Source organism: Bos taurus, chromosome 24, assembly GCF_002263795.3.
Source record: "Bos taurus isolate L1 Dominette 01449 registration number 42190680 breed Hereford chromosome 24, ARS-UCD2.0, whole genome shotgun sequence".
Classification (NCBI taxonomy): domain Eukaryota; kingdom Metazoa; phylum Chordata; class Mammalia; order Artiodactyla; family Bovidae; genus Bos; species Bos taurus.
The window spans coordinates 56,831,595-56,850,001 of NC_037351.1; the positions used below are offsets into that span (position 1 = coordinate 56,831,595).

The window sequence follows — 18,407 nt, forward strand, 5'->3', positions numbered from 1 at the left end:
CTCCATTATTTTGCGAATTTCCCAGTATGACTTGAAAGCTAACGAGTACACAGGTATAGTGTTTTTTGTGGCTACTGGTCAATATCGAACAGTCTCAGCTTTACCCCAGTGTTCCCATTTCAACCCTGAGGCTGGGAACACTCTCAAAAGAGATGAATGTGAAATAATGAGGACCTACAGTGATGAGAGGCTTAAAGTTGGCTTCAGAAGTGGGAGGTAGCTACTTGGTGACAGTCAACCTAACTCTGCCACAGCCTCACCTGCGCAGGCTTTTAAAAAATATGCTGGGACTTTCTTGGTAGTCCAGTGGCTAAGACTCCATGCTCCTAAGGCAGGGGGCCCGGGTTCAATTCCCGGTTGGGGAACTACATCCTATATGCCAGAGCTAAGACTCAGCACAGCCAAATACATAAATAAAAATAAACATTAAAAAAAAAAAGTCCTGGGTCCATCCTGAAATTCAGATTCTACTGGTCTGGGATGAGGCCGGAGCACCAGTATGGTCACGGTCCCAAGTGACCTCCGTATGTAGGACGGTTGCTTCTGATAGTCATATTACTCAACACTAAACGAGAAATTCTGGGGACTTCCCTGGTGGTCCAGTGGCTAAGACTCCCCACTCCCAAGGCAGGGGGCCCAGGCTCGCCCCCGGCCAGAAACTAGATCCCACGTGCCACAGCTGAGAGTTCGCATGCCACTAACACCTGCCACAGCCACGTCAACGAACAGCAGACTTTTAGAAAATGCTAGAGGCCGCCGGATGGGAGCAGTCGGGTGGCCAGAAACGGCTGCAGGACATTGACCAAAACGGAGAGCTTAGTATGGGGTTGGCCAAAAAGCTTGTTCAGGTTTTTCTGCACCATCTCATGGAAAAACCTGAACAAGCTTTTTGGCCAACCCAATACTGAAGTCATTTGAATTGCTGTGAAGACTAACCTCCCACCCGTCTCCAAAACTTGCAACAGGTCAGCTACACAAGTACCCATGGTGCAGGGGGTTGCTGGTGTGAGAATCACACAACAGGGAGAGGTTATGGGCCATGAGACGAGTCCTACCAGAGCAGGGACTCAGAACCCGGGTGTCTGTGAGGTGGACGCTTGGCAGGGACGTGCTGGGGTGTGGCGCTCGGGTCACAGTGACAACCAGAGCGAAGGGAACGTGAGCCCACGTGCCTAAGGTTTGCTGCTTGGACTCCTGGTTTGATGTCACCTTGACCCCCTATCCCCACCTAGTCCCACTGCTTTCTGTCAGTATTTAAGATGCTTGACCAATGTATACAATTAAAATGTATGAGTCTAATCTCCTCACCTAAATTCTGATCAAGTGAATTGCCTAGTTGAATCCAATTAAAGCTCATTCACATTCTAACCAGTATTTCTTATTTAAAGATAGAGGCCAAATATACTACAAATGCACCCATTTACATCTGTCATTTCACTTAACTGCAAAATAAGATACACTCTAATGTGTCCAGAAACACAAAAAGGATTATAAAAGCGATGAAACTAGCACCCGCATCTAATTTTAAAAACACCTTCCTTTTCCTTACCATGTATTTAGTAACACCTACTAAATTCAGTAGTATCTAATTTCACACAAATCATGAAAAGTATTTTAAAAATACAAAAGGCACGAATTAATGTGAAAGAGACATTCAGCTTTAAAAAATTAAGTCGGCAAAGAGTTTTTACACGTGTCCATTTATTGATTGCTGGGAATAGAGGTTACTGAGAATACACTGACATGCATTTGAGGGGAGAAATTAACCAAACCCGAAAGGAAGCCATTCAGTAAGTATGAGAGTTAATAAGGTAGGAGAAATTAGATCTAAAGACACAGTATGTGGGGTGACACCAACCACCACGGACGGCTGTCCTTAAGATGCCAGCTGCAAATGCTTTGGGAACTTCTCTGTTCTGAATTACTGTGGAACTACCAGGAGAGAGAGATCACCCTGCCTCTTTAAACTAATCCGAGAAAGAAAGCTGTTCACTGATGTGCCAAAAAACTTGCTGTCACTTCCAACTGTTTAAGGTAATTCCATTTTCACAAATTCCTCCACACCAATTTGTATGCTTTAGAGTTATAAGCAGCTATGAGATTTAGGAAAGATTCACAACGGATGCAAAAGATTGTAGTCATATCATTCCTGTATCTACTGATTTAGGCTCTGTTCTAATACTAGCAGATTTTTACAGCATATTGTCAATTTTTCTCCAAGGTGTTGAACTCATTGATACGATAAAGTGGTAGAAATTAAAAGAATTCCATTTATACTTAAAAGGACAGAGAGATTAAATTACTGGAATGTCTCAGATCATAATTTAAAATTATTTAATGATATATGTGGTATATACAACATAAAGATTGTAACCTAAAGGTGGATAAAGCGCTGAGACATACTCCTAACTGCAAAGCTACATGCTACAGTTTCTCCCAAACTTTGTAATGGGTATTTTTTCCTTAAAATGATAACATCAATGTTACTTGATATTCAAAATGTTTTGAACTGCTTTCTGTGGTAGCAGGAATAAAAAAGAGAAAACAGAAACGGACATACCCCAGTGGAATTTAAAAAAAAAAAGCGGGGGGAAGATTTTGGCTTCTTTTTTTTTTTAAGAGGCAGTCTGTTCCTTCCATGAACCGTGTTCTCTCCTTAAAGCTCTGGGGGTTGGGGGGACCGATCATGGCTTGCAGCGCTGGACAAACCGAGGGTACAAACACACATCTCGGATGTGGTATCTGTCCAGAATCCAGGTTAAGAATCGTTCCAAGCCCAGGCCATAGCCGCCATGTGGACACGTGCCATATTTTCTCTGTTAGAGAAAGAGACAGAGGAGTAAAGGCTTAGTTTACAATTTTGTCTAAAATAGTGAAAGTTTTCTGCTGTAAAATGAGTCAGCTTATTGTGGTAAAGGGATCAACCCTTGGACTTCCCCGGGGATCCAGTGGTTAAGAATCTGCCTGCCAATGCTGGGGACACAGGTTCGATCCCTGGTCCGGGAAGATCCCACGTGCTCAGGAGCAGCTAAGCCCAGGCACCGCAACTACTGCGGCCCGCACACCCTAGAGCCCACGCTCCACCACAGTGAGAAGCCTGTGCCCCGCAACCATGACCAGCGCAGCCAAAAACAAACAAGGGATTCGACCCTTAAGCTACACTCCTTCATGGACCACATGGGAAAAAATACTTGGATATGAAAAATAAACCAGGGATTTAACACCCTAGAAAGAAAAGATTTCACACTTCAAATTAAGCTAATGTCTGTTTATCAGAAGAAAAGGAACAACTAGATATTAGTAGGATCTGATGACACATTTTTAAAAAACTCAGTAGCAACGAGCAAGGCCAGCAGTTAACAGGTTTTCAAATTAAGTTAACATACTAGTGGCCAAAAACAAAACCCGCAATGCTCACATGCCACATTATTAAAACCACGAGACTGAATACAGCTCCTTCACATGCTAAGGTACCACCCTGAATTCTTCTCTTTTGACGATTTCAATTTAAACAGAACTATTATGTTGAAAAAACGTTAAAGGGTTTATTTAATAAAAGTTTTTACCTGATCCGTGTACCAGTAATAGGGAGTGGGATCAATCCCTTCTCTTTTGTAACCTGCCAGGATCTCTTCATTATCCCAGATACGCATGGAGCCACCCACGATCTCACCAACATTGGGCATCAACACGTCGACCTTTCAGAATGAGTAAATAAAACACAGTTACGACCAGGCTCTCAGTCACGGCACTGCTCTAGAGTTTGAATGGAAATCACTAAAAGCGTCTGATGATCGTGCCAAACGCAAATATGACTCAAATGCCGTAATCCAACAAGGCAGGTTAAACACCATCAGAGCGCAGAAAACACTTCCTGAAATGCTGGAGATTTATAATAAAATATCTGCTATGAGCTGTGTCTTATTCCAACGCCCCCGCCCCCCAACCTTCAGAAGCAAAATCACTATGTGAATCCTAGACTGACAGATTCGGTGAGCCGGGGGTCCTCGGGACAGCGCTGCATGTAGAAGGACTTGATCTCCACGGGAAAGCGACACAGCAAGATGGGCTCGTTGATGGTGTCCGTCATCAGTCTCTCTGGAGCTTCCGGGATGTCCTGAGGTTAGACAGGGGCTTCATGAATATCTAGACCTCGAAAGGCGCCCTGGGAGAAGCAGCTCTCTGATCCAGCGGCAGTCCGTCATCTTACTCACACAACAGAGCCCAGAACACACGTCCACCCATAACCCATGACCACGTGGGTGTAAGGGACCATCTCTGTAAGCAGATCTGCCTCTTCCTGTTTTACATCTGTGCCACGTCGCACGAGGAATACACACACACACACACACACACACACACACACACACACATACACACACACAGAGGGATGATATACTGCTCCATTATCCCTTTCCAATGGCCAGTTTTATCTGGGTCTGAAGCAAACGCAGTCCACCCAGTCCCATAAGGTGTAAGATAATCAGCAAATGCTTCACAACATCATTGATCTATACACACACACACTGTTATTAATAACACCAATCTTTAAACTCCCCTGTTATCTCCGCTCCTTTCCTGTTACAATAAATCTGCATGCCTTCAACAGTCCTAAGACACAGCTGTAAGACAAATAATCAGTGTCGAATTTATAAATGTAACCACACCTGCAGTAGTTAGCCAAGAGAGGTTAGATGATGATGAATCAAGTTAATCTGTTTTCTGCTCACGCATCCTTCAGTAAACCACACATAAATTCAAGTGCAAACTGAAAAAACTCATCCTGGTAAAAACTGATTGGAAAGAATGGGGCAAGACTGACTGATTTAAGGCTAAGCACTGAGGGCACTCCCCCGTCGGCGGGCACAGTGGTTTGCAAGCTCTGGCCCTGGAGCCCTGCGCCCTCTACAGTCCAGAGAGGAAATGAGCGGTGAGCGGGAGAGCTCTTCACATGCGAACTGCAGGAAAAGGGTCTCACTGCTTGTCCCAGGGGCTGGAGACCTCTGCTCTATCCTAGCCCCCTCCTGTGCGTGGGATGCCGCCGACGCGGAGAGGAAATGCTGACAGGCTCGGAGGACTGCCTGCTGGGCCCTGAGCTCAATAAGTCCTCTGACTTTACAAGCGGACGTTACCTTCAAGGCAGAGACAGGGAATCAGACAGCGGGGTCGCTGGCCTCTGTTACTCAGCAGCGAGGACAGAGGTGGGACTGAAGCCCACCTGGGGGGCTCGCGTTCTTTCCACTCAATCCCACCAGCTTGCTGTACTAGGTGGTGACAGCGCTCAGGTTTTCAGCACAGAATCTGGTTTTACACAACGTCAACCGAACTCATGAAACAAAGTAATTTATATAAGCTTAGTACACTGTCCTAATTTCTTTCTAAAAATGAAACAAAAATCACACATTTCCTTTGTAAAACAGATTTGCAAATACTACGTAAGGAGTGGTTAAATGCACAAGGAGGCAGGTTTGGAATCGTGTTGATAACCTGTTCGCACACACAGTGCTGGGAGGGTGCTCCCGGGCAAGACAGACATGCTCCCTGTATCTGGGGCGCTGGGCCACCTTCACCATCAAAGCCTTCTCTCCTGGTTTTACACTTTAACCAGTGGCTATTTTCTTCTTTGAACCTCCTCCATACGAAGGAGTTTTAACTCACTGTTATGGAGGAAGGAAGTATTCTTGCCTGGGCAATCCCATGGACAGAGGAGCCTGGCGGGAAGAGTCCATGGGAAGCAGAGAGTCAGACATGACTGAGTGACTAACACTTTCACTTTTTATCCTTTTTGAAAGAGTCAGTTACTTTCTCCAGAAAACCAAGACAAGCATACACACATGCCAACACTTTGCACGTGACTTCAAAGTTCACAACGTTCTGAAGGGTCCTGCCAGTCTAGAGAATTACAACCAGAGCTAGTCAGAACAAGGGCTTACAGGAGAGGAATGAGACAAAGGATGGGTGCGAAGGCTACAAACTGGCTAATATGTACTGATGACCCCAGAAAAGGCACTGCCCCAAGGACCACGCGATACCTACTGAGCCATGGATGCTCAAATAAGCCCAGGAAGGAGGGTCTGTGGTTATCATTTATTTAACAAGCAGACGCCTCCTACATTGCTGGTGACCGGAAGCAGCAATCCACTGAAGCATGAGGCTCCCTTTGACACAGTGACTACAGAGGAATTTGTACCTCTCCAAATTCATAGAAAGTTCCGTCTTCTTTCTTTATATTGTGTTCTTTCAGCCACACAATCGCATCTGAATAGTTCATCCGTTTGAAAGGCCGTTTAGGGGGCTTAAAATTCTACAGTAGAAAGGAAAAACATGGTGTATATAAAGAAACCATTCACACGAACATTTCAAGAGATATTTACCGTTATCATCAGATATTACTTCATGAACGCCAGGACTTGTTCATTGATGCTGGCAGCAGAGGAGCAGAAGCATAAAGGGAGGGGTGGATGTGTTCATGTTTATATTTTGAGGATAATGTGTGTGTACATTTCTTGGTACTACAGGAACGCACTATTTAGTAATTAATTCAAGGGAAACATACCTCCTTGCTAATACTTTTAATAGTTTGGATCAGATAATAAGTCCTCTTAGAAGCGTTACACTTTGTGTACTGTTGATTTAGGTCTCATTTTTAATTGAACATTAAGGGAATTTTAATCCTAACTCTGTCAATATCTTTATCTAGAGGCTTGTTGCCCTTTTTGTCTTCTCTGAAATTTTTGTCGCCAAGAAAGGCTGAATTACATTCTTTTTCCTTCCAGATTGAGCTGGTGCAGTGCATTCTTGTTTATCAAAATACTCACAGCTTTGGGACTTTGAAATGGTAAATATTCATGATGTGTGAAACAGTATGATACATAACTGTATGATCTTAATTATATAAAAATGGATGCTTAGTTGTGAACACACACACATAAGAGCTAGAAGGGCTTATCAAACAGTACAGTGCTTGTGATTACGAATGACTTTGTTTTCTGCATCTGGAGTGTTTTTGGTTTCCTATTATGCCATGTTAACTTTTAAGAAATAAAAGCTATTTTTAAACCTTAAATTCTTTCAGACTTAAAAGCAACTTGGGGAATCCTCTGGCAGTCCAGTGGTTAGGACTCTGCATTTCCACTGCCAAGCATCCAGCTGGAACTAAGATCCCACAAGCCATGCAGTGCAGTTAAACACCCCCTCCCCAAAACTGGACATCCCTAAAAATGGAAAACACATACCAACTTTCTATGTAAGTTAAAATACTACGAAATTATTGGCAATGACCAGTATCCAATTTTAGTCTTTAAAATATCAGTCTGGAAATGGGTGAAGGGGATCAAAAAGTACAAACTTCCAGGAACAAAAGAGGTTAAGTCCCAACAGGATGTGATGGATGACATGGTGACTACAATCAGTAATACTATATTATAAACCCGAAAGTTGATAGGAAAGGATCTTGAAAGGTTGCATCACAAGAAAAAAGCTCTAACTAGGTGTGGCGTGGGGTCATCTTCTATTTTTTTAAATCTTATTTATTTTTGGCTGCGCTGGGTCTGCGTTGTGGTGTGCAGGCTTCTCACTGTGGGGCTTCTCTGGGGGGCACAGGCCTAGCGCTGGGTCTGCGTTGTGGTGTGCAGGCTTCTCACTGTGGGGCTCCTCTGGGGGGCACAGGCCTAGCGCTGGATCTGCGTTGTGGTGTGCAGGCGATTCACTGTGGGGCTTCGCTTGGGGGCACAGGCCCAGCGCACGTGGCCTCCAGTAGTTGTGGTGCGCAGGCCCAGTGGCCCCGAGGCACATGCAACCCTCCCAGGCTGGGGATCGAATCCGCGTTCCCTGCGCTGGCAGACGGGCCCTCAACCACTGGACCACAAGGGAAGCCCCGTTTTCTAATATATACGTATATATGTATCAAGGCATTACGGTGTGCACCTGAAAACAGTATGTTATATATCAATTATAATTCAAAAAACCAGTCATTTATTTCAAAGCTTACCAAGCTATTAAATCTGTAAAAATCGAGAATGTGGACCCCAAGCTATTAAATCCGTAAAAATTGAGAACATGGACCTTGCTGCCTTCTAAAACAGAACCCTCATTTCATGTCTCCAAACAACGGCAGGCCTACCGGGTTGAGGTCGCGCACTATGTTTCCTGCGGGTGATTTCAGGACTCTATCAACCACGTCACACACCAAGTCCTCCAGGCGGTTCAGGAGCTCCTCGAAGGTCAGGAAAGGACACTCGGCTTCCACGTGAGTGTATCTGAGGAACACGACACTAGCTCAGAGCCGCCCTTCTTTCCACTAAGTTTCTCTAGAGCAAGGATCTTAACACTGGGAAACTGTCCAGAAAAGTAAAACTCCCACCGTGCTAGTCAACTCCCAATTCTGCAAATTAGTTTTAGCCCACCCGACTTCCTTTCCCCCTTCTTAGTGATTTCTTGTTTATTCCCCAACACATAAAGGATCAAGAGAGAGCAAATCAACAGACCTTCGTGAGCTACGAGGTAGAACTTCTTGGACAGTTTCCATTAATTCATTCAAGTACCCTTTATAAAACTCTTAATACTTCAGAGGTTTTTACACAGACTGTCATTTACCTCCACGAAGATTGCTTCTCTGAACGTGTTTTCTCAGAAAACAAAATTTAAAACGAAAGCAAAAAGACAACCGCATACTCAGCCAGGTGCCTTCGTGTTCTGGACTGTTCTGCCCTGTATGACTGTGCGATGCAAAAGACGTCCCCCAGAGCTGGAATGCAGGTCTCCAGGTAGAGCTGAGAGGACTGCGTCAGATACGCCTCTTCCCCAAAATAGTCGAGCTTGAAGAGCGTGGCGCCGCCTTCCACCTGTGTTTGCACCAACGTTGGAGGAGTGATCTGCGCCAACAAGCAGGAAAGGGGTAGACAGGCCTTCTGTGAGCACCGGGCTCAAGGGCACACACGCGAAGGGCGTCGTCTGCAGGGACGACCGCGCACTTACTTCGTGGTACCCCCTGTCGAAGAAGTGGTCTCTGAAGCACCTGGTGATGACGGAGCGCGCCTTCAGGATTTTGGACATGTTCTCCCCGCGGATCATCATGTGTCTGTTGTTGAGCTGGACGTCCACGTCGGACTCCTCGTTGATCAAGTTGTCAGCACCTCCGGCGGGGGCCAACCCGATCAGCTCCCAGAAGTCGCAGCTCAGCTCGTGGCCCCCCGGAGCCTAGTTTTAAACAGGGCGGGGAGGAAGAGAGGGAGGGAGAAGGAGACAGAAAGTGTACAGGGCGAGGGGGCCTCACTCGTGGCAACATTTTCAGTAAGCTTATATTTCTAAGAAGCTATCTTTACCAGCCTACCCTTCTAAACACAAAGACCCAGTAATTGAATTTCATATTGACAGATTTAATATTTCTTTCAGAGTAATTCACTCACACACACACACTGTTTAAAAAACAGAAAAGCACAAGCTAGAAAATAAACTATAATCCCATGACCTGGAGTAACCACTAACTACTGTCAACATTTTAGTAGATCTTTCCAACCTCTGCCCAATAATTCAAAAGTAACGTAACACCCACATCGAAAACTTCCTTAAACACCAAGGTTTTACTAAAAGACGTTTCTCTCTGGAACGTATAGATAGTAGAAATTCCAACCCTCCCTAATACCCCCATCGAAAGCCTTGTATGTAGAAGCCACACAATGTGGAATATATAGCCATCTCGGTGCCCAACACTGGCAGCAAGAAACACCAAGACAGCCGCTCCACTGTGCAATCGCATTACTTACCAGGCAAGTCCAGTCACCCCGAACCAGATATTCACTAGTACAGGTTCCTTACAGGGACTCTGGGAGTCTCTTTTACCAGTGTTTCTAGTCTCTTGGGAGGACCCCATGGGCTCCCTCTGCTGCTTAATATGTCATCTTTGTTTTCTTTCCCAGGAACCAATCCCACCACAATTGTTACTTGAACAATAATTACCAACAAGTAGCTCTTAACTCGGAGAAGGCGATGGCACCCCACTCCAGTACTCTTGCCTGGAAAATCCCATGGACCGAGGAGCCTGGTGGGCTGCAGTCCATGGGGTCGCTAAGAGTCAGATACGACTGAGCGACTTCACTTTCACTTTTCACTTTCATGCATTGGAGAAGGCAATGGCAACCCACTCCAGTGTTCTTGCCTGGAGAATCCCAGGGACGGGGGAGCCTGGTAGGCTGCCGTCTATGGGGTCACACAGAGTCGGACACGACTGAAGCGACTTAGCAGTAGCAGCAGCTCTTAACTGGTACTAGGTGACGTGTGTGTTGGCTGGGGAACAAACAATTCTGACTGTCCGAGTTATATTTAAGTTTTTTTTTTTAAGAGCCTTTCAAATTCTATTTTAAGAGTTTCAAATTTAGATTACTGTTCTTTCCTGAAACACTTCCAATAGATGAAATTTTTATTTTCACCTAGCTGAGAAATTATTCACATATAAACAGCAAGTTATTCTCGCCCTTGAAGATTATTCAGTAATTCTTTAGGCTGAAAATCACTGAGATTGTTACATCATACAAGCTGTAAAGCACACATATTTCACTGGAAAAGAAGAAGGCACTCTAAAGTTAGCAAGGGCATCACATCTTTATATCTATAATGCTAAATTCCAAAAAAAAAACCCAGACACTGGAAAGCAACAAGCATACCAATCTTCTCTCAGAAACTCCACACACTCACCTGCTTGCCCTTTGGGGTAAGATTCAGCATTCCATACACTGCAACACTGCTCTCAGTGGACAAGACAACGCCATTGTAACACTGACACTACGAAAAGATCAAGTTCAAATTTAGCTGCTCACATTTATAGTAAAATATTCTACCACACAGAAAGCAAAGGGGGTTATTTATAAACAAGTTATCTAGTCCAAAACTAGTAAAATAAAAGACGGCCATTCAACCAAACGTTTATCTGTACGTAGATACACACACACGTGCATGCACCCCACGTGCACGTGCATACACGTATGTGCACACATCCTATATGCACGTGCATACATATGTGTGCACACATTAGTCCACATCTCTCTTAAAAAGTGAAGAACTTTATAAGGGAGGGATAGGCCATCAACACCCGAATCCACTAATCATAAGGACGACTGGAATGATGTGATTCATGGTGTGATGTGATTGAAAGAAGACAGCTATGTACATGAAGTAGTTCAATCAAGAAGACTTGAATATGATCAGACCTAACCTCCAGCTTGTAAGAAACAAAAAGGATAGAGGAACATTTACACCTTAGGATGCAACCGACCAATCCAGAATGTGACAAGTCCTACAGGACAAATGACCCAGTTCTTTCCAATAATTGCATGGGGGAATGCAGTGGAGAAAAGAAAATGAAAGGGGAGAACTGCTATAGATTGAGAGAGATTTCAGAGACATTATCAACTAAAGGCAACATGTAGCTCTTGTTCCAATCCTCATTCAAACTAACCAACTGTAAAAAGACATTATGTATCAATTGGGAGAATGTGACTGGATATTTTTTTTTGGAGGGTGTGATAATGGTAGTCTGGTTATATTAAAAATATTTCTTCCTGGGGAAGCATATGCAAGAATGTTTACATGAAATATGATGTATGGGAAATAAAAGGGGGTGGAGAATAAACCAGAATTGGCAATATGTTAATTATCAAAGATTTAATGTGTATCCCTCCCAAATCTCTATGTTGAAACCCTTTCCTGCCACATGATGCTGTTAGGAGGTGGGGCCTTTGAGAGGTAGTTAGGATTACATCAGGGCATGAGGGTGGAACCCTCATGAATGGGATGAATGCTTTCCCTTCTCTGCAAGCTGAGGATGTGGATACAACAGGAAGTGGGCAGTCTGCAACCGGGAAGAGGGCCCTCACCAGAACCTGACCACGCCAGCATCCTGATCTGGACTTCCAACCACTAGAACCGTGAAAAATAAACTTCTGTTGTTACCACGCCCCCCAGTTTATGGCACTCAGTCACAGCAGCTTAACTAAGACATTACTGAGGCTGAGAGAGAAGCCTGGGAGGTTTCCTCCTGCTGTTCCATTTTTGAGATGTTTGAAATTTCCCACAATAACAGTTCCAGATGCCCAAATTCCCTAAACTAACAATAAAGGAACCTATTGAAAAAAATCAAACATTCAGCCATCGTAAATATGAAAAAATGTTTACCAGATCATCTGACAGGACACACTGGAGAAAACCCGTACCGTCCCGCAACACCAGAAACATTAAATTCTTTCCTAAAAACGACAAAGAGGACATTTAGCCGGACTGTTCTTGAGGCACCTGAAAGCACTTTCTCATAATTTAATCGTTTATGAAGGAACTGCCAAGTTTAAATGTGGAAAATTCAAACCTCCTACGGGGCCTTGTTCCTTTGGAGTAGTGTCACTACTCAGTATCCGGAAAGTATTTCACCTTCTTCACTGTATTTTCAAACCCTATGTGAGCCTCCTGACCCACAGCATCAGGGGAAAGCAAGGCTGTAAACATGGCAGTCAAGGGACTGAGTCTCCTTCACCCCCGAGTCCCCTGCAACGGCCAGCACGGCGTGTCCCCTGGAGGGGGCACACACGGCCACATGGAATCACTCGTGGCTTTTTATGCCCCGTTTCTTTTTTTATGAAGGATTTGATAACCACTTAAAATAAAAGACATGCAAAAGCATAATAATAATGAAAAGAGAAAGCAAAACATCAGGACCAAGTACAAATACGCTAATCATAAACCAGCACGGACCCCAGTGAAGCTTCGGATCTGGCTCTGCACTTTCTGTAGGCAACCCCTGCTTTCCATTACATAATGCAGTGCAGCTCAGCAAACCCTTCCTGGATACCTCCTGATCACTGATCCAGGATCAGTGGATACAACTGATTGTATCCAGTACAGTTAAGCAACATTTAAATTTTTAAACTTTCAATAGTTGTACTAAAAGAATGACCTCAGGATATAAATCACTGTTTCCTTTAAAGAGCTAGCATTCCCAAACAAAAATACCCTTAAGTAAATGCTTTTTCTTATGTTCTTCATTTAAGACTAGGGATATGGAAAAAAAATTTTATACTACATGCCATTTTATTTCTTGATTTGTCTAAATATTTATATTGAAAAGAATGAATCTTTTCTTAAACTAGTTTATGTGCCTTTTTAAAAAATATAAATTTATTTAATTGGAAGCTAATTACTTGACAATATTGTACTAGGAATATTGAAAATTAAAGAGAGAGAGAAAAGTACAACTCTGCCAGTTACCTTGCCTACGCAGCCTGTGGACCCAGCCAAACACCTTTATCCTTTGGCCTCTGTATCCTTTTAGTTCCCGAATCTTCACCTGTCAAGTTAAAGTAAATAACGTTTGACCCAGCATGTCATTCATCACATACCAACTTTGTCACGAATATCGGATAGGTGGCAGTAAAGTGTTAAAAAACCACAACTGACGTAAAACTGCAGATAGCCACTCCACCGCAGGTCAGAGCCAGAAAATCTCACCACACCAGAGGGGTTAAAAACAAAAATCCAAGACTTCTTCCTCTTAGTGCAGAACTGGCTGTGCGAAACACCCAGAACTTCAGATATTGCTACATAAAGTCAATGAGTCAATAAAATTCATGGCAGCAACAACCCTAGTCCATGCAGAGCCCGTTCCCTGACCTCCCGGACCCTCCTGCCACCCTGGGAGGTGGATGCTTCCAAGGCTGGCTTTTCATCCGGGGGATGGAGGGGAGCGGCGAGGGGAGGAAGGGTCTGGCGGGTGTGGCCAAGCACACAGCTCCCTCACTAAGGAAGCAGGAAAAACACAACAATTCAGCAGCAATAATAACTATTCTCTTCTAGAAAGAACAAAAATATAATCCAATTAAAAAAAAATCACGAAAAACTTTTTCTCTTAAGAGGTCATGAGAATCATGGATTTCAACCTCTTCTTTTATGGTGAGGAAACTGCCCCCAGGAAGGGTAAAATCACGTGACTGAGACCCACAGCCCACCAGGCCCAGATGCCAGGGCTGCCAGCTTTCAGTGGGGACAGAATGTGTTCAACACAGAGATCACTCAATTTTATTAAAAAGTGAGCCCCACAAGAACCAGACTCACAACTCTCCAGCACTACTGCTCTCTCTTCCTTCTGAAAGAAAAGACAAAGAGTGCAAAGACCAGAGCAGGCAGCACGCTCCTCAGACACAGAAAGGAACAGTGTGACCCGGGGGCCCACCGTATGTGAAACAACACGCATCACACTTACACATTTCGGCTCTGGAAGACTTGGGTCATTTTTAATGGTAATCTTCTTTGCTTCTTCCAGGTTCTTCTCTCTTCGCAAATTGTCTTCTGCCTAGTTTTAGTAAGTGGGCAATCTGTTAACATGGCATCTGGTGTCCCAAACTGAAAAACGGTCACAGAGCACCACTGCTCACCTCTTTCTTCTCCCGGGACTCACTCTTCATCTGCTCCCTGTGCCACAGCTTCCTAATGTTCTTCATCTGGGACTTAGAAATAACATCCCACCTCTGGAGAGATAAATAGACATTTAGTGTTTTCCAGACCTCTGTATTCTAATGAAAATTTCTTCACAAAATCAAATCCTATAAAGTTCTGGGTTTACCTTACCTCATTTTCTTTTTGTGAATCTACGTAAATGGTAGGAAAGGGTTCTTTTCCAACTGTCATCAAAGCCTTGGGGAAGGGAGAAAAAGGACATTCCTTTAACATCATGCAATGTTTAAAATTAAGGTAACACCTGACTCACGAGGTAACTTCCATCACCTACAACATCACCAAGAGCCCAGAAGAAAACATGAAGACCCCACCAGCCAAAAGTCAATGCTGATAGAAGGCACGGCTGAACATATTAAGACTGTAGTAGACCATCCTCTCCTGAGCAATCCTAGCGATGTCATGTTACACAGTAATGTAGTTCCCCACACTCGTGAACAAGAAGCAACAGATCTGAAGAGGCCACAGGGACCAGCAGGAAGTATGCTGACAACTGAAGGGACAGCCGACAGCAGAGGCCAACTGCAGAGCAGCTCCAGATGGTTAATCCTCACGAAGGATCCAGGCAAGTCATTTCAGAAACTCTCAACAACATAATGGTCAGGGACGCAGAAGGCTAAGTTTCATTTAACTGGAAAAATTCCTATGTGTAGAATATGTACCCCTTTTCAACCTTTCCAGATATACTGGAACATATCTGATATCACTGTATCATTTAATATCTTATAGTTTATATTCTTTTCTAAAAAAATTGATGGTTGGAAGCATGTAAAAAATAAGTATTTTATTAATTGCTTCAAGTATTCCTTCAAATCTGCTCCTAAATTATCATCAATCAAGAAACGTAATGAGTTGTTGTCTCTAGTATAACATCTGAAGCTTATGAAATCTGACCTTTTCTAAAGATGTAGCTTCCAAACCTAAAAAATACTTTTCTTCTTGATTGAACAGCAGTCTCAACTCAATTACTGCTAAAGAGGAGGAGGGAACCTGGATCTTTTGGAAACATCCAACAGAGTTCAGCTTCTTCTTCTAACAATCAGACTTTGTAAAGATGTTTGTAAATCACTAAGAGTTGATTTACTACCTGATAATCTGTACTGATTCTTTCTTTGCTATCACACATTGAAAGGACCCAAGAGTAATTCTCCAAATCAGACCGGCACACTTTTTGCTAACAGCATGCATTCATCTAAACACTACTGTCAGTTCTGGGGAATCACCCCAACAATCTGAAATGAGAGTCTTTCTGCTAAGGTTTAAAACCAGTAAGATTTGTGTTTGACACACCAAAACATAATCAGAGTATGAGCTAAAAGAGGAGCCGATGGTCCTAGGACAGGAACACTTGATAATGACCTAAACAAATGCTGTAACACAGCTCACAAGGGGGACTGGCCAGCCACGGATACACAGGAAAGTCAGGGCAGTGCTCGCCCTGGTGCCGGGCACCATCCAGCTTCCTTCTGTAGCAGCTGTGGCCATTCCAGTCAACAGACAAGGCCACGGATACCTCCAGAGGGATGGCTTCCTGGCCCTACACGGTAACCTAATACAATCAGATACCTACGTCCTAAGTCCAAGCTTCTGAAGAACTCATCTGCACTGTATTTGGCCTTTCATGTAAGTTGGCTTAGAGAACATGCTAAACTTACTGATTGATTCTACTATCCTGAGAAACAATAATTTACTGTTAAATTAGCATCCCAGCTTTAGGCTCCAGACTCATGCAATCCTGAGAGCCTGTTCTGAGGAATGGGTCCCCTTCCTAGTACTGATATAAATCAGGTTCCTGAATCTCAAGGTTCAAGGTCACACCTGGATTCAAGTGGTAAATTCACCAAGAGAACTCTGAGGAGTCCGTTTGGAAGAAATGTTTGGAATAAACTCAGTATGACTATGGGAAGATAACTTTTATTTCTACAAGAATTAAAAGACTGATCATTTGACTCATTGGAGAGAAAAATTCCAAGATGCAATGCTGATGGTAAGGAAGAAAAGAAGACACCTATTAAAAATATTCAAGGGGAATTCCCTGATAATCCAGAGGTTAGGGACTTGGTGTTTTCACTGCCAAAGGCCTGGCTTCAATCCCTGGCCGGAGAACTAAAAATTCCACAAGCCTCAAGGCGTATGCCCCCCCACCCCTCTGAAAAAGGAAGTTCAAATAACTTTAGGCATACAGCATCTAATACCCTTAAAGCTACATACCTGTATACACCCCTTACTTGCCCTTTTCGGAAAGTTCTCTTCAAATCTAGTGCTTGAGATAAGACTCCTGACAAGTCATATAACAACTGGCAGGAGTCATTAGTAAATACAAAGTCGTTTTCCTAATGAGGAAGAGGCACTACCTTAAGGCCTGTTTTAAAAGGTTTCTCCTTGGTTCCATCACCAGTAACATCATTTCCCTCTCGGTCGGAGACATACAGTTCTGCTGTTTTACAAAAAAACAATAAGTTACTCATTTGGTCAATAATTACCAGTCACCTCATACTGCAGCTACTTTATCCATTCTTTATCTTTGTAAACAGAACACGTATCTGATCAGTGAAAATTATCAAATTGCAGGGACTTCCCTGGAGAAGGCAATGGCACCCCAGTCCAGTACTCTTGCCTGGAAAAATCCCATGGACCGAGGAGCCTGGTAGGCTGCAGTCCATGGGGTCGCGAAGAGTCGGACACGACTGAGCGACTTCACTTTCACTTTCGTGCACTTGAGAAGGAAATGGCAACCCACTCCAGTGTTCTTGCCTGGAGAATCCCAGGGACCGGGGAGCCTGTTGGGCTGCCATCTATGGGGTCGCACAGAGTCGGACGCGACTGCCGCAACTTAGCAGCAGCAGGGACTTCCCTGCCGGTCCAGTGGTAACGACTGTACGCTGCCAATGCGGGAGGTGCGGGTTCCGTCCCGGGATCCCTGAGATCCCACAGCCATGCTCGCAGCCAAAAGATACTTAGATTTTCTTTAATTAAAAAAATGTATCAAAGTCCAAAAGAAATTTTATCAGTTTATTTCCCCACTCCCCTCTCCAAGGACATCCATTCGGTAAGAAGAGACTGATCAAATTTAGCTTTTCAAAATGAACTCTGATCGTTTTCCTTTGTGATACTGCTTCTACTTGAATCCCAACAACAGAGCAAGGGCTTTGTAGTTGGCCAGACTGTCCGACTGGGACGTTGCACTTTAACAGCCAGGGACCCTGGAGAGTTCACTTAACCTTTCTGGGCTTGTTTCTGAGCCTGTAAAATGAGGGAAACGATACCCATATCTTAAAGTACTGAGGATGAAATATATAAATCGGATATCCTGGTGCCAGAGCACAGAAAATCAAAATAAACATCAGTTTCCTCTGGCCTTTAAAGAAAACCAGAAGTTCCGAAGGTAAACGAATTGCACAAGGGCCTCACAACTGTGAGCGGGCAGAGACATCACTTCGGATCTCCTACACGCTTCTCCTTTGCCTACTGCACCAGATGGCCTCCCAGGCCCTCCCCACATAAACGAGGGTGAGCGAGACAGGCATGCTCGAGTCGTCTCCTGAGGGTCACTCGGAAGACGCACACCCTCGGGGGCGGCCCTGAGGTCTGGCCGGGCCTCTCAGCGGAATCACGGGCTTTCCTTCAGCGGGGCCGCGCGGGGAGCCTGCGGCGCCCGGGAGAAGCCCGGCCCGGCCCGCCCGCCTCCACCCGCGCCCAGCGCTGAGAGCTGTACTCGGCAGGAACGCGGGGGCGGCCCGCGGCAGCGGCGCCACTCACACCGCACCCCCGACGCCGGCCTCACTCACCGAGCACCATCCCTGCGGCCGCCCTGACCACCTCCAAGGACATCGCCGCCAACACGCAGCCACCTAGCCTCCCCGCGGAGCGCGCCGGCAGCCTCCTCAACACGAAGATTGCATCATCGAACGTCG

At 44.6% G+C, this 18,407-nt stretch overlaps 1 protein-coding gene across 2 annotated transcripts; it reads right to left on the reverse strand.

Moving 5' to 3' along the window:
* Positions 1–1,681: 1,681 nt before the first annotated feature.
* On the reverse strand, positions 1,682–18,403 carry NARS1 (asparaginyl-tRNA synthetase 1). Of its 2 annotated transcripts, none has more exons than XM_005224284.5 (15): positions 18,282–18,403; positions 16,848–16,927; positions 14,608–14,673; positions 14,415–14,507; positions 14,243–14,332; positions 13,252–13,330; positions 12,169–12,239; positions 10,693–10,779; positions 8,977–9,198; positions 8,674–8,873; positions 8,123–8,258; positions 6,191–6,304; positions 3,986–4,117; positions 3,567–3,698; positions 1,682–2,816 (listed from the first exon to the last, which is right to left on the reverse strand). In XM_005224284.5, exons 1-15 carry the CDS (start codon positions 18,322–18,324, stop codon positions 2,685–2,687), a joined length of 1,677 nt encoding a protein of 558 aa, XP_005224341.1. In that variant the 5' UTR covers positions 18,325–18,403; the 3' UTR covers positions 1,682–2,684.
* Between the last annotated feature and the right edge of the window lie 4 nt (positions 18,404–18,407).

What these genes read in the sequence shown, in the direction of transcription:
- NARS1 (XM_005224284.5), bottom strand. Translation starts at nt 18,324, where the DNA reads ATGTCCTTGGAGGTGGTCAGGGCGGCCGCAGGGATGGTGCTCG. An exon ending in GGCCGCAGGGATGGTGCTCG is followed by an intron (nt 16,928 to 18,281) that starts GTGAGTGAGGCC and finishes GTAAAACAGCAG; the next exon opens with AACTGTATGTCTCCGACCGA. An exon ending in CTTTTAAAACAGGCCTTAAG is followed by an intron (nt 14,674 to 16,847) that starts GTAGTGCCTCTT and finishes CCCTTCCCCAAG; the next exon opens with GCTTTGATGACAGTTGGAAA.